Source organism: Polypterus senegalus, chromosome 15 (genome assembly GCF_016835505.1).
Source record: "Polypterus senegalus isolate Bchr_013 chromosome 15, ASM1683550v1, whole genome shotgun sequence".
Taxonomy (NCBI): Eukaryota; Metazoa; Chordata; class Cladistia; order Polypteriformes; family Polypteridae; genus Polypterus; species Polypterus senegalus.
The window spans coordinates 79,430,933-79,446,066 of record NC_053168.1 but is presented as its reverse complement, the minus strand read 5'-3'; the positions used below and the strand labels follow the sequence as shown (position 1 = coordinate 79,446,066).

General features: G+C 37.1%; 1 protein-coding gene across 2 annotated transcripts in view; it reads left to right on the top strand.

The window, feature by feature from the left end:
* Positions 1–344: 344 nt before the first annotated feature.
* LOC120515885 (calcium-binding mitochondrial carrier protein Aralar2) overlaps positions 345–15,134 on the top strand; it is a 234,224-nt gene continuing 219,434 nt past the window's right edge. For both annotated transcript variants that reach the window (XM_039737241.1, XM_039737240.1), the window contains exon 1: positions 345–413. In XM_039737241.1, coding sequence (XP_039593175.1) covers positions 402–413 — 12 coding nt within the window. In that variant the 5' untranslated portion in view covers positions 345–401. The remainder of the gene's footprint in view (positions 414–15,134) is intronic.

Below are 15,134 nucleotides of genomic sequence, written 5' to 3'. Positions count from 1 at the left end.
AAACGATTTAATGCTGGCAACACCATAACGTCAAGAACAAGCTTTGCACATCTGAATCGGGGCTAAATACTGTACATGGAATTATGAATAATGCATCGGTATATTAATAGTTAAAAACGATGACGTACATTGCCAGTTTAAAAGCCGTCTTTCGTTTATTACTGCAAAGTGACGCTCTGCCCTCGAGGACACCTTCAGGACACCGCGACCGTGTAGCGTCAAGGCAACGCCGAAGCAAGCGAGTCGCTGGCCTGATCACATGACCCGGTGGCTCGCCGGCTTCTCTCGGTGTGTCTGTGGCATCCAATTAGCACCGCCGCACCACGTGACTCCGCCTAGGTCGTCCGCACATTCAAGGAACTGAAAAGATCTGAAGGGTACATCGTTCGTCTTTTAAGGGCATGGCTACCAAGGTACGTGTGCAGATGCCAGGTACCGCGCTATTAATGCTAAGATGCCGGCCCACGTGCTTGTCCCTTGCTTTTTGTGAAGAAGCGGAGGTGGCACTTAACGTGCGCTCTGTCATTGACGTTGTAACTAGACAGGTGTAGACGCCCGCGCGTGCGAGGAAGGGCATTGCGCTGCTCTGCAGGTGCGCTTAAAGGGAGAAGCCACGTCATGGTACATGGAGCTCAGGCGGATGTCAATTTACTACCTAATGATAGACGTGGGTTTGACAGGGAAGGCTGCTTGTCCTCGAGAAGAAGTCAGAAAAACGAGGTTTGCTCAGACGGTTAATTACTAGTTACGCATTAGATGGCGTAAAGTAGCAGTACCTTGTGACTTTACTTTAGTGGGCTTTGGCACTTTCCACCTCGAGATGAACTGTAATAACATTTATTAACTGACACTTCAAGGCAACCCAGTTACTTAAGTCAGTCTGCCTGGTTAGGTTCATAGTTGTGCCCAGTGCATATTTTGGAATCATCAGGTGCAAGGTATGGACTTCAGTCCAGGGGTCTCAAACACCTGAATGCACACATTACACCACACTATGCTAATTTATAGTCTCACATTAAAGTAACATGCAGGTGTTCTGCATATGGTAAGCATTTAGACCCAGTCCCCTGGAACTGGTAGCCAGCAGCTCAAATCACAGTGCCATCCTTCAGTTCAGTCAATCAGCCTTTTGTTTTATGAAGAAAAATTAAATCTTTTTTCTCATCTCAATAATTCTCAGTCTTTATTTTGCTTAGACAAATTAAAAACATGCACCATCAGATGACTTACAGGGCAAACAGGATTATAGTATTTTATCAAACTGACAAGCTCATGAAATCATCCATTAATTTTCTTACCCACTCATCTATTTCAGGGTTGAGGGGAGCCATTTACAGCAGTATCTGGCAAAGTGTTTCAAACTTAAATATGGCCCTGACCAATCACAGGGCACACTCACTAAAACAACTCGGGTACACTAAAATTACATGTTTATAACCCATATTAAAGTAAGAATGCAGTATGGACAGATACTAGAAGCAGTTCAGAAAGCACTTCATACCAAAAAAAGCAAACAGAATTCAGTAGGAATAGAAATTAATTGCAGCTAGAGAAGTTTGTGCATGATAAGGGCACATTTGAAGTAGTTAGCCTTGTATAAGTAGTTCTGAAAAGCAAGAATGATACGAATGGCATGTCTGTGGCTCAGACGAGGTGCAGAGTACAAGTTGCAAAGTAAAACAAAGATCACCAATAGTTGTGTAATGCTTTGGCAAAATAAGATGTTAGCAGCCAGACTGTGTTTGTCACTTGGGTTTATAAAGAATAGGCAGAGTTTATTGTTAGAAGAATTTTTTTCCATGAGAATTCAGTGTTAGATGAGAAACCAGTGTAGCTGTGTCAGCTGAGATGCAATGCACTTGTATATTTGGTGCAGGATCCTAGTGGATACACTTTGCATTTTTTTACAGCATGTTGCTATTTTTTGAAGGAACATGTTTGAAAAGAGAATTGCATTATTCCTGATGAGGAACAATGAACAAGAACTCAGCGTTTGACAAGGAGAGTTTGGGATAGAATTTGGCAACATCAGACTTATGAAAGTAATATAGTGAAGTCCAGACTTCTCTCTAGATGTGTAAATCAAAGTTTGAAGGCTCTCAGACAATACCAAGGGATAATTTGGCAGGTTCCATATTCAACAAAAAAGAGCCGTGCTAATTGAATTGTGCTGGAGATCCCAAATGAGACAGTTTGTTGGCTTTGATGAGGCTGGTTTTAGTGCCTTTTCACATGAATATGCAAAATACCTTGTGTCATATTAATTGACACAAAAATATGCTAAAACAATTGATTAAGGAAATGTGATAAAAGTCACTAGGAAGGCTATTAGTAAGAGGCATAGCAGTACCTGTATCTGTTGCTGTATTGCTTTGTTAACTGCAACTTCTGTGATTTTTGACCACATACCTCAGATTAAAGGCAGAACAATAGACATAGTAATTCAACATGCATTTTAATTATTTTTCTTTTAAAAAACTGAGACCTGGTTTATGTAGTTTGTTCTTAATTATTATGTACATCTTATTCTGAGTAAGGTGTTACTCTGACTTGCATTTTAGTTGTGATATACTGACTGATAGTTATGTGTTTAAATAATGGACAATAAGATGAATGTTGTCTTGAGTAAAGCTTTTATTTACTGTTAAAGCCATGATCAAACACAAAACTCTTCCAGAAACAAACACACTGTCTTTTTAAAACTAACACAGAAATGGAAACAAACATGTCTTTTCTCACTTATTCTATATTACTAGCCCATTATTTATTGTCATTTTCTCTGAAACTATGCTTCATATTTATTGTCATTTTCTCTGAAACTATGCTTCAGTTACTAAACTGTAGCCCAATCCATCAGTCAAAGTTTTGACTGTCTTTTTATAATTGCCTGAATGAGCAATTTCTATTTGGTCTAACTGAGCTAAAACACTGCTGTTACTTACTGATAATGAAATCTGCATTGCAATGTACAGTCATTTAAATGAAATAAATGTTATACTGTAACAAACATGCATTTGAAAGTCAGTTTAAAATCTTGGAACAACAAAACAGAGCAGTGCGTTCTTAACAAAATGAAAGCATATACTGTAGAGCTGGTGTAATTAAGAGGAACTTTATTTGCACTCTCTATTCTGCTATAATGACCATCTTTCTTTCTCTTTTGCTAGCTCCATGGAGCTAACCATGCTAAACTCTTGCTCCACCACTACTTTTATGATTGGCAACCATTGGATGTGAGATTTTTTTATTGGGCCATGTCATGGTGTTTTCACTTGAAGACATTTGGCACACTGTTCTCTGCTGGTTTCATTAGTATGAACAAATAGAAAGTGGTGGTCTTTTATATACTCATTATCAAAGAAATTGACATCAAATACATGGGTCACGATAATCTGTTTATATGCTTTGAAATGTAACATTAAAGAATTCAGTTGTTTATTTGTATTTTTAAGGTGACAGGGTCTATCCTGGCTTATTTGGGTTCAAGGCAGGGATCATCCCTGGACACGGTGCCTGGCAATTGTAAGCATCTATGCAGAGTCAACTTAGAAGTCCAATTTGCACTAATATGTAGAACTTTGAAATGTAGGAGGTACTAGACCAAATAGACAAAAACTTTAGCAGAAACATGAGAATGTGCAAACTCCACACAGAGTCTAGGCATAAGATTGAAACCCGTATGCTAGATCACTGAGGTAACATTGCTAACCACAGTAGCTGTAAATTCAAATAGCTTTTATTTGTGTGGTTATAAGAGTTCTGATTTAACTGCACATTTGGGTCTGCCATAGAAAAAGGCACTAAGCTGGTTTTATTTTAGTCTGCATTTTTTCTAAAATCTTGCTGCAGTGTGGCACTTGATAGCTGTTGTTGTAATTATAGTCCCCCGGGTTTAGGATATGTTTAAGGTTTGCATTGAAATGTTTTTTGTTTTTTTTGATCACTAAAAGTAGGAATGATGGAAAATTCTTTTGATATACCATTCTTAACTATTAACCGCCCTTTGTAAATAAAACTGATTGTTGTTCTTTTTCCAGCCCTTTTAAGATTACACAAAAGATACTAGGTGCTGAGTAAAGAGGTAAAAGTGAGTGTTTGTATTTTGCATGTGCTTATGTTGGGTGCACTTTGTGCATACTCAGTATGTGCCCATCCCAGCAGCATTCCAGCAGCATCAGCAGTAATGCAGCAACCAACTGTGAACAAAACACACTCAACACACACCTGCACAGATCCAATTTAGATTCAGCATTTCACCCAACAGGTAGATTTTTGCAGATATGAGAAGAAAGCCAGAGTACATAGAGAAAAAAAAAACAACACACAGATATGAATATCTCAAGTTCAGATTGTCATGTATGCATAACATTTACAACATGTCACCACTTTATATTAAAGTAGTACTAGTCAGACATGGACTGAAATTGAATCACCTGGATTCTTCCTTTTGTTCAAAAAATAAACTGAACATCAGAGATACTGGTTGATTATTGCAATAAATGCAAAAATAGTATGCATGTGTTTTGGCAAGTTATTTTTGCAAAGATAGAAGTAAACTTAAGTATACAAGCAAATGGTATTTTTCTGAGCTTCTTAACAGTGGCAGCGACAAAGTTTCACATTAAGAACTTACAGTCTTTTCGCATTACATGAATGTAGGCAAGTTGCAGCCAGGAAGATTTTAGTTTTCTCAGTTTTCTCATAGAAAATTGTTTAGAGAAAACAATTAGCTTACTGAAAACTCAGTAGAAAATATTTTGGTGTCAATAATTTTGGACAAGATATACAGACATTTAAACTAGAAAATGTTGTAGAAAACAGAAAAAAGATTTATGAGAATTGTGGCTAGGGGTTCTGTGGTTTTAGTAACAGTTTTCATTAATGATAACAGTCTTGCTTTTTAACCATGTTAACATCTAAGGATCATCCAAATATTGCTTAAGGCTTTATCCAATTTTTTAAGTTTGCTTTTTTGAAGTTCATATAATTAGAAACTTTTTTTTTATGTATTCTTCATAAACACCGTGAAGCTTCATTTGTTACAGTCTACAGATTCTACAGTATTTTTATATTCTAATTTCTGTATGCTTATTACCAGTTATTAAACCTAGGCACCCTTCCCCTGCCTTGACATGAAGAGTTAAACATCAGTATTGATTACAACTCTGAATTCTAATTCCTGCCCTCTGCTATAATTTGGCTTTTGCCAGTTTGTACCTGGGTAAACGAGTCAGTCACCCATTGTATTAATATTGCCCTTTAGGTTAGCATTTTTGATAGAATTATAAAGCTGGTTTATCAAAATACTGTGTGTATTGGGGGTCAGTAACACCCCCTATTGTACCATACCTCTTTCTCAACACTTTCGTTTTAGTCCAGATATACTGACAAATACATATGCCTACCCTGGAAGCACTGGGAGCAGAGCTGAGAGCAGATTTTATTTAAATTTTTATAGGAATTTCTTGCCATTAAAAATTGTTAAGTTATCATTTTGGGGGTTTTGAAGTTAAGGTTTTGAATAATTTTACAAAATGTTTTGCTTTTTAATCTCCAGTGAAACCAATTGTTTAGGTATGGATCCAGCAGTAGGTTATACAGTATGTTTTGCAGTAGGTAGGCTGTTGCTAGACCTGATGCATTAAGGTGTACGTTGTGCAACATCATCTCCATGACAGGATGAAGGTCGTCATAACACATTTCTGAATTTTCTGAATTCACAGATACTTTCAAAGAATCTCCTTTCTCGTTCTTGGCCCTCTTACTACATCTTTTTGGACTCTTATATATATATGCCTTACCTTTTGGGCTGTGTTTATTATTGCTATTTTAATGTACTGGTATCAACCTCACCTTGACTTTTTCTTACTCTCCGTCTCCTAATCCTTAATTAAAACACATTTATGACTGTTATCTTGCTATGTAGTCATTACAAAAGTAGGGAACATCCCTGGAGAGGGCACCAGAAAAAGTTTTGTGTTTAACTTCACTCTTAAATACATAACTACTCATCCACCTTTTTGTGCTTGCAAGTATTAATAGTATTGTAATGACCTGTGGTGGTGCAGCAGGAGACAGAGGAAAGGAATTGAGTTGTTAACTTCAATTTCTTGTGAGTGGCCTTAAAAAGGACCCCTGACATTTTCAGTGCTGCTTCAGTCATGTCACTCAAGTCTTTAGTCTTCAGTGGTGACACATAATCACTGTGCTTTTTTAGTGCTGTGTCTGTGCCCCAAATGCTTGTCATGGTACTGCCTTATATTGGTCTTCCCCAGGTATTTCTGCCCCCTTGGGCACTTCGTGCCCACCTAAGGAGCATGTCCCTCTCAACTTTGGACCCTGGATCCCTACAGTATGCTATTTTTATTGACTTAGTTCTACCATAGTTCAAATGTGGTCCCCTTGATACCAAAATGTTCCCTAACCCTACCAAAAAACCTCACTTCAAGACCACCATGAAACTTAAGGTTTGATTTTTCACTATTTTTTTTTAATTTCATAAAGGTACTGTATATACTGTATAAATAAGGACAATTTTATCCATTTTTTTTTTTGGCCCAGGAACTTATTCTTGCACCCAGGGATGTCTCTAGCTGTTGTGTTGAGAAGGCAAGATATTGTCAAAGACTCCCTGATATATAATAAATAAATATTGTAGTATCATTACTGTCCTTTTCAGCCGCATACAGTTGTCTTCTGGGTGCTCAAAATAGTTGGGGACGTTTATATCTTGGATTGAAAAAGAGTATACTCTTAATTTCAAAAGTAACTTTTTCATCCTCCTCTCTATTTAATGTATATATTTGCTATTCTGTAATGAAAGGTAGGAAAATTGCCTTCTGAGCACTTTTTTACAGATAATATGTAACAGGTGAACTTCTGTGAAGTGAAGAACTGAAGTTGCATGGCCTTATTTTTACAATAATGTTTTAATTACCGTTTTTAAAGAACTTAAACATAAATTGAAATCAGATTGAAATGTGTGGTTATTGTATACTTGCTGCTTCTCTCTTCTCTATGCCCTTGCATTTACTTCTAGTTAATCTTTCACACTTGAACTATAAATAATACAAATCAGGATGGTGGAACAATGTATGGAATGAAAAAATAAGAGGTTACCAATTAAACAGGATTTAAATTAAATATTGAAATGTCTTCTTCCAAATAATTCATTGTTTGCTATTAAGACCAGAAGTTACAATGGTCCTTATGGTTCAAATCTGAGAAGCACTGCTACAAAATACTTTACATTTTAATATCTCAAGAACTTGTCCTGTCTCTCTATATACTGTACATCTGACAGGTGAACAACTTAGTTTTGCATTCTTTAGAATGAGCCAAATTTACTGTTTCCCCAAAAATAAGCTAGGGTCTTATATTAATTTTTGCTCCTAAAGATGCACTAGGGCTTATTTTCATGGGATGTCTTATATTTATTCATGTACAACAATATACATTTATCCAAATACAGTCATGTCATCTTCTTCTGTAATATTGCCATAACTCTCCAAATTCAAACCCTGAATTCCAGCCTGAATTTCTTGCTACTCCTGCCACTTTTAGGATCCTCCAGGATCGTTGTGCATTTGATGAATGGTTCGATGTGGTGAAGCAAAATGGCGACATACAAATGCATTTGTGGAGCTTTTATATTCAAACGCCACATATTCCCCAAAGTAATGACATGATATACAGTATTTTAAAAGTCTCACATACCATCTTCTGTGCCATCTTTTTTTTTCTATTTGAGCCATAGAGAAAAAAAATAAGGACATAATGAAAATGTCTATTTTGTGATTAAAGTAAATATTTCTTCTTTAACCTCGATATGTCCACTTTAACCTCGTAGTTTTCTTTACCATTAAAGCAGACCGTCGTAAACGTTATCTTAAAACTGACCCAGTTGTTAAATCGCTATGCGCTTCTGGGGCTTCTTCCAGAACTGACAGCTGCAATCAGCCCACAGAACACATTACATTTATGATATTTCAGCTCACTGCACATTTAGAATTCTTTGATTTTTACTTGATGTCACTTTCATGATGAAATGCATTAAAATATGTATGTTACATTTTACAGATAATCCGTTAACTTTGTTTAAATAATGAATATTGCTAATAGTTACACATATAGGGTGGCACGGTGGCATAGCGGTAGCGCTGCTGTCTAGCAGGGAGTCACGTAACTTGTTTTCCCTGCCTGGTGTTTGCATGTTTTTCCTGGTGAGTTTCCACAGTGGGTTCAGTTTTCCATTCAAAGACATGAAGGTTTGGGGATTTGGTGAAGCTAGAGCTGATGCCTTGTCCAAGGATTTTGTTTCTGTCTTACACCGATTCTGCTGGAATGGGCACATCCCCGAATTGATGGATGTAATTATTAAACATCCTTTTCAGAGGTATTGTGTTAAGGTGTCTTTGGAATTTAATGGATGTTTTGGGCACACGCATTGCATCGCGTGAAGTATAAACCTGGCCTTAGGTGCCTTACTTTTCAGCTGATGATCTTGAATAGGGCTTATTTTTGGGGTTAAGCTTATATTACAGAGCAGCCTGAAAATCATGCTAGGGCTTATTTTCGGAGTAGGACTTATTTTTGGGGAAACACGGTAGAAAATAATGGGTATGTGAAATGCATTATCAAATCATTTTAATATTGCTTGTATCTGCCTTATTCTTGAAAATTATTTTAAATTGACTATTGTTTTTCCAGTTATTTTTTATCTAGTGACTATACAAATATGAGTTCTAGCAATGTGCATTAGCTGCCTAATGTGAGAGGGTATATATTTTACCATAATAAAAAAGTAAATAAAATGTATTCATTTGGAAAATCTTCCAATAAAAAAAAGCCTAGGTAAAAAGAAATCCTCTTTGAATATTTGATAATGTGGAATATGTGGGATGCTTTCATTCTCATAAATGCTGTCAAGGTTTTTGAAGGTGTAGTTTGAAAGCTGTTTGAGTAAACATACTTTATTGAATTTAAATATAGCTAATACTTTCATATCTTTTCATTTTAATTGTTCGATGATTGCATTTGAGTTGTTTTCTAGGGAATGCACAAATCCCAATTAAACAGGGTCATGGTTGACATGATAATGGATGTGGGAGGAAGCTTTTGTTTTCGTAGTCATCATTAGTGATCTTCCAATAGTAATTGTAAAATGTCAATTCAGTGTGTAATCATCTTATCCATTATCAGCTTGTTTGATGCAGGGCCACAACTGTTAGAGCAATGCACAATCACATTTCAGCTTGTGATCAGACAGAAAAATCTGTTATAAGGTGAAATTTTACAATTCATCGATATGAAGAGGTGGGAGATAATTGTTAATGGTGGGCTTTTTAATGGTTGTAATGGATGTAAAAATTAATGGGGCTAGTTTTGGCATAAACATTACTAAAAGCAATTGTTATTGTATTTGGGAAAGAACATTGAGATATTTCTCTGTAAAACTTTCAGAAATATTTAGGGGTGAATGAGGTCTCTTGTTTCAACTTAATGCAGTCTCTTCTCTCATCGAATGGTCAAATTACTAATGTCAGGCCTAAGTAATTAATTACACTTAATTCTAATAATAATAATACTGTAAAAATAAGGCAGTTGTAATAAAAACTACAGTACACACTGGCCCTTGTGTTTGCTTTGTTCCTTGTATTTGGCCCCCATTGATGATAATTAATTGAAGGCCATGCTCAGAGAGTTAAATTTTTTCCAATATAAAAATATGAAACATCACTTTAACATTCAATTATAAGAGGAGGATTAGTATTCTTCTAAATTAAGCAAGATAAGTCTTTGTGTAAGTAAGTAATGTAGTACCTCAATAGATTTTCCCTTAAGAAATGTTATTAATTATAATTTTACTTCAGATATTGCTGTTTTATGGTTTGGAGTGATTGTTAGGTCCAAGATCACCTGAGATCATTCCCTAAAATTTGTTGGTAAAAGATAGAAATGCTCCTTGAATCATCATCAAAACTAGCCAGTATTGGTTCAAGAAGAGATATTGGTTGAAGTTGAGGAAAACTGAACATACAATTTTTTTTGCAAAATTTCTAACTTATTTTGAAAAGGCATTTGAGCATTACATGTATGACATGGCTTTTGGGTTCCCACAAATCACAAACGACTGCTTTACAAAAATTGGGTATTGGGAAAAATATTTTATACCCCAAAAATTCACCTTATGAAAGGTGCAGATTAGTTTCAGATAGCTTTACAAAGAAGGGGAAACTTATACGTATATACGGATACTGCTTGTAATGGTTTCCTTGCCTTAAAATGTTTATTCCAGCATTACCAAATCTTAAATGAATTATTGTCCGTGTGAGTGCTGGTAAGTTCACAGTAATTAGAATAAACTTTATATATATAGCAAGGCATACAGATAGGATTTGAGCACAATTTCATTTCCATAGCTACACAAGCAGGTGTGTTAAGACTAACTTCTGCCCCTTCCAAAGTTATTTGCAGTCTATTAATATAACATAAAATTAGGTAATATCACCGCACCCTCTGCTTTGGGTCTCTGTAACAGTATTTTTAGTAAGTGGTCATTTTCAATTCCAAATAAATTTAATTTAAAAGTAACTAACGTTTTAAAAATGTTTTGTCAATTTATATACTGTTATAGTTTGAAAATGGTATTTATTGCAGAGCAAATTATTGCAGATCACATTTCATTTGCTTAATTTTTATTTTGATTTAGTTTTGAAAAGTTGTTTTTGGCTCACGTCTATTCTTTCTGTTATTTATGCAATGTTGTTGAGACTTCACATAATCCTGTTCTTTGTAGTGATGACACAGCAGATGTGGTAGTTTGCAACATTTACAATAGACTCTGTCCCTTCTTGTATATATTGATGTATATGTTGCCTTTAGTTTTCTGGTTCCCTGACTGTTACTTTTGTTTTTTGATTCTTGATTTTCGTTGTGCCCCTTGTCTTGTGGTTACTTGGTTATTTTTTTGATTTCCAGATTATGGCCTTGTTTCTCATCGTCCGCTATGTCTTGTTAATATTACCATTTTCCTTTTTTTTATTTTTACAATTCACATTAATCCTCTGGCAGTTATTTGTTCCTATTAACTTCTAGTTTAATACTTTCAATAAAATAGTCAAAATAAAATTTCAACAGGAAAATTATACTTTTTAATTTGGCATGTAGTAGAATTCACGATGAAGAAAGCACTCTTATTAAGGTTAATTTTGAAACCAGAGATCTTATAAAAACAGATTTTAAATAAATGTCAGTTATGAGACTAAGTATAAGCTCTGTACTGGGCAGAACTCCTTCAGGTAGTCTGAGGAGACGTACTGATGTGCTGATGTCATCTTTGCAAATGAAGAAGAAGAAGCTGAGAGTCTTTATATTCTGTGGTGTGGGTGTTAATTAAATATACATTTTGCTTCTAATCACCTTGTGCTTTGGTTGCTGCTAAGGAACCGTGTTGTACTTTTTAACATTTTTTATTTCCTTTAGAAGGTTTTTTTACTTTTTTTTTCACCTGCACAGGAACAAAAGCAACTGAATGTTTGGGAGAGTGTTTGGAAAAGTTACTTGTTACTTCTATTTGTTATTTGTATTCAAATACAAATGCAGGGCAATAAGAAGCAGTACTTGACACCGGCATCTCTGTAAGTAAATAACTGGCATTGTAGTAAGTAACAGAAACAGTGATTACTTAGTGGGGAAAAAAGGGGTAGCGGCTGAATTCAAAGCAGTAAAGAGAAGGGCTGAGCAGTACGTAGGTAGGCAGCTAGCATTAAAGCGCCGATCAGGCACAAGCAGTTGTAGGAGCAGACAGGTAGAATTAGGTAGGTCGCAAGGTGAAGGGTGCACACTGTCTGGGGGCATCAACGGCAAAATTGGAAGTGTCAAACCGTTTCCAGGTCCTTTCGGAGCTGGGTGGTGTCCCTGAAGATCCTGAGGTGGTAGGCAGGCATGAGGAACCCCAGCTGGCCACCTCAAAACCAATTTACAGAAAGAGAGGGGTAGTGATAGTTAGGGACTCAATTATTAGAAGGACTGAAGTGAAGGTTTGCTCCAGAGAGAGAGAGAGAGAGTCTTGGTCAGTGTGTTGCCTTCCAGGTCCACAGGTGGGAGACCTTCTTGGAAGTGTTGATAGGCTCTTGGTCAGAGTGGGGTTGGATCCAATGATCATTGTCCATGTTGAAACAAATGACATACTTAAGGGTAGTCTCTCAATTCTGCAGTAAACATTTAAAGAGTTACGTTTCAGACTGAGGAGTGGAACTGACAAGTTAGTCTTCGCTGAAGTTCTGTTCTGCCTGTGCCACGTACCCATTCAAGTAAGACTAAGGAGATTAGACGGTGTAATGTGTGGCTGAAATTTTGGTGTATGGTAGAAGGGTATATGGGGTACTAGGATTCCTTTTGGAACAGATGGGACCTGTACCACCACAGTAGGTTACATCTGAACCAGAAGGGCACCAATCTGTTGGGGAGGCAATTGAGTAGGTTACTTGAGGATTGTTTAAACTAGAGTATGGAGGCACAGGGAGTTTAGGACAGGCCAGGTTTAGAACTTTACATAATGGAACAAACAACAGTGTAAAAATAAAAATACACAGTCATGTAAATGTTAACCCATTGTTTAAATACAAAAGTAAAATGCATAACACATTAAAAAAAAGCTTGCCTTAATGCTAGAAGTATGAAAAATAAAACAAGGAAGAAGAGCATAACTATGATGTTATATCAGTAATGGAAACCTGGCTAAATAACAAAGATGTGGATGAATACATCATACAGGGATACACATTTTTAGGAAGGATAGACAGAATAGAAAAGGAGGTGGGGTTGCTGGTTTTTTCAGAGTTTAAATGCAAGTTGTCTTCAGTTGGAGGATGATGAGTCGCATCTTATTGAGGAAATGTGGTTTTATCTGAAAAGCCTTAGGGGAAGAGGCCTTATTTTAGGAGTGTGTTATAGACCTCCATGTCATGTCAGGTTGGAGAGCGTGCACTGGTACATTGTGTTGCTGCACACACTCCACAACGAAACACCTTGGGATCCCGGTTGGCAACCCCCCCGGCAGACATGCAGTCAAGCCCCACCTTCCATAAATGACCATCTATCTGCCGCAGACAGGTGTTACATGGGTGTTCTCTTGCCCTGGTCCAGCTGCTCAGGTCCTCAGCCATGAGGATATCGCGATATCACCCTTGTGGAGTCATGCCATGTGGCCATAGTGCTGTAACTGATGTTCCCTCACAATACAGGTAATGTGCCTCATTCGGGGCTCCATGAGCAACTGCTTGTTCGACACAAAATCAAACCAGTGGTACTCAAGGATTCTCCGAAGAGACACAGTACAGTAGTCCAGTGTTTGTTTCAGATCACTGGATAGCATCCATGTCTTGCAACCGCATAGCTAAAGAGGGAGCACCAGGACTCTAAAGACTTGGACCTTTGTACTTTTGTAGAGATATTGGGAGCACCACATACCCCTTTCCAGCTACTTCATAACCCCAGTCTCCCCATCTGTCTACTGACTTCATAGGAAGAGTCACCAGAGACATTAATGTCACTGCCGAGGTAAGTAAACCTCTCAACGATGTCAACATTCCATTTGCAGACAGACACACTACTGATGACTGTACCCAAGAGATTATTAAAGGCCTGGATCTTGGTTTTTATCCAGGACATTCACAAGCCCAGACACTCAGGTGTCAGATGAAGATCACAGCATCATTGTCAAAGCCAAGATCATTAAATCTCTCTTTAACAACAGATGCCTCACAGCTGCTGGACCCCATGACCATGCCCACCACCCAGTCCATGCAAGCACTGAACAGAGTAGGAGCAAAAACACACCACTGATGAACCCCATAATCAACTGGGATTGCCTAGTGCAGACAATAATTTCAATGCACATCTTTTTGGTAATATTAAAAAGGCAGGTTTACAGGGGGATATTATAGTAATGGGGGACTTTAAGTACCTGAATATTATCAGTGACTGGTTTTTAACATGGTATGGTAAAACACCAATGTTGGGGTGAAGCCTGTCTAGAATTAGTATTTGCAATAATCAGGATATAATTGAGGGTGCAGAGGTGTTTGAACCACAAGGGTCTATAATATACACAGTTCTCTGTGTTTTGGAAGAGTGCGGATGCTAAGACTGAAATTGTTCAGTTTAAGTAGGGTTTGGTAAATTTTGAGCAGATGGAGCAAAGTCTGAGTAGGATAGACTGGGATAAGGTTTTAAGTGTTTTAAGGAAAAAGCAGCTACATAAGACTAATAACTCCAATGTGTATCGTAAGGCGTGTGAGAACATTAGGGCAACCATTAAGAAGGACATTAGTGAAGCTAAAAGGCAGTTAGGAATATAGCAGATAAAGCAAAAGATGACCCTAAGAGATTCTTTCAGTATTTGAGTAGTAAAAAAACAGTCACAGAGGCAGAGAAGTGCATCAGGAATAGTAAAGGGAATTTAAAAAATACAGACAGTGAAATAACAGATGTTCATCACATGTGTGGAAGTAGATAACCTCCCACTGGTAAAAAGGACTACTAAGGAGGTACTGAGTGATTTGAAAATTGTAGGAGGAGAGGTTCTGATCAGACTAAATAGGCTGAAGTGAAACAGATCACCAAGACCAGATAGTATTTACCCTCATGTTCTTAAGGAAGTTAGTGAGTACATATATAAACCCTTGACACATATGTTTAGAAAGGCACTGTACACTGGGGACATTCCCAAGGCCTGGAAAGTGGCAATTATTATCCCATTATATAAAAGGGGTAACTGGGTAGATTCAAGCAACTATTGGCCAGTAGGATTAACGTGCATCACAGATTAATTAATGGAAGGCATTAGTAAGGATAAGAATGAGCAACACAGGGCAAGAGAAGGAGTATTACTGAATAGTCAGTATGGGTTCAGAAGAAGGAGGTCATTTTTTGCCAAAATGGTGGGGTTCTTTGAGGAAGCAACAAAAGGATATGATCAAAGTGAAGATATGATATTTATATGGACTTTCAAAAAGCATTTGATAAGGTGCCACATGAGAGGTCGGGCATAAAACTAGAAGAAGTGAGAGTTCAGGCTGTAGTGTGTAGATATGTGCAGAATTTGCTCAGACACTGGAAGCAGAGGGTTA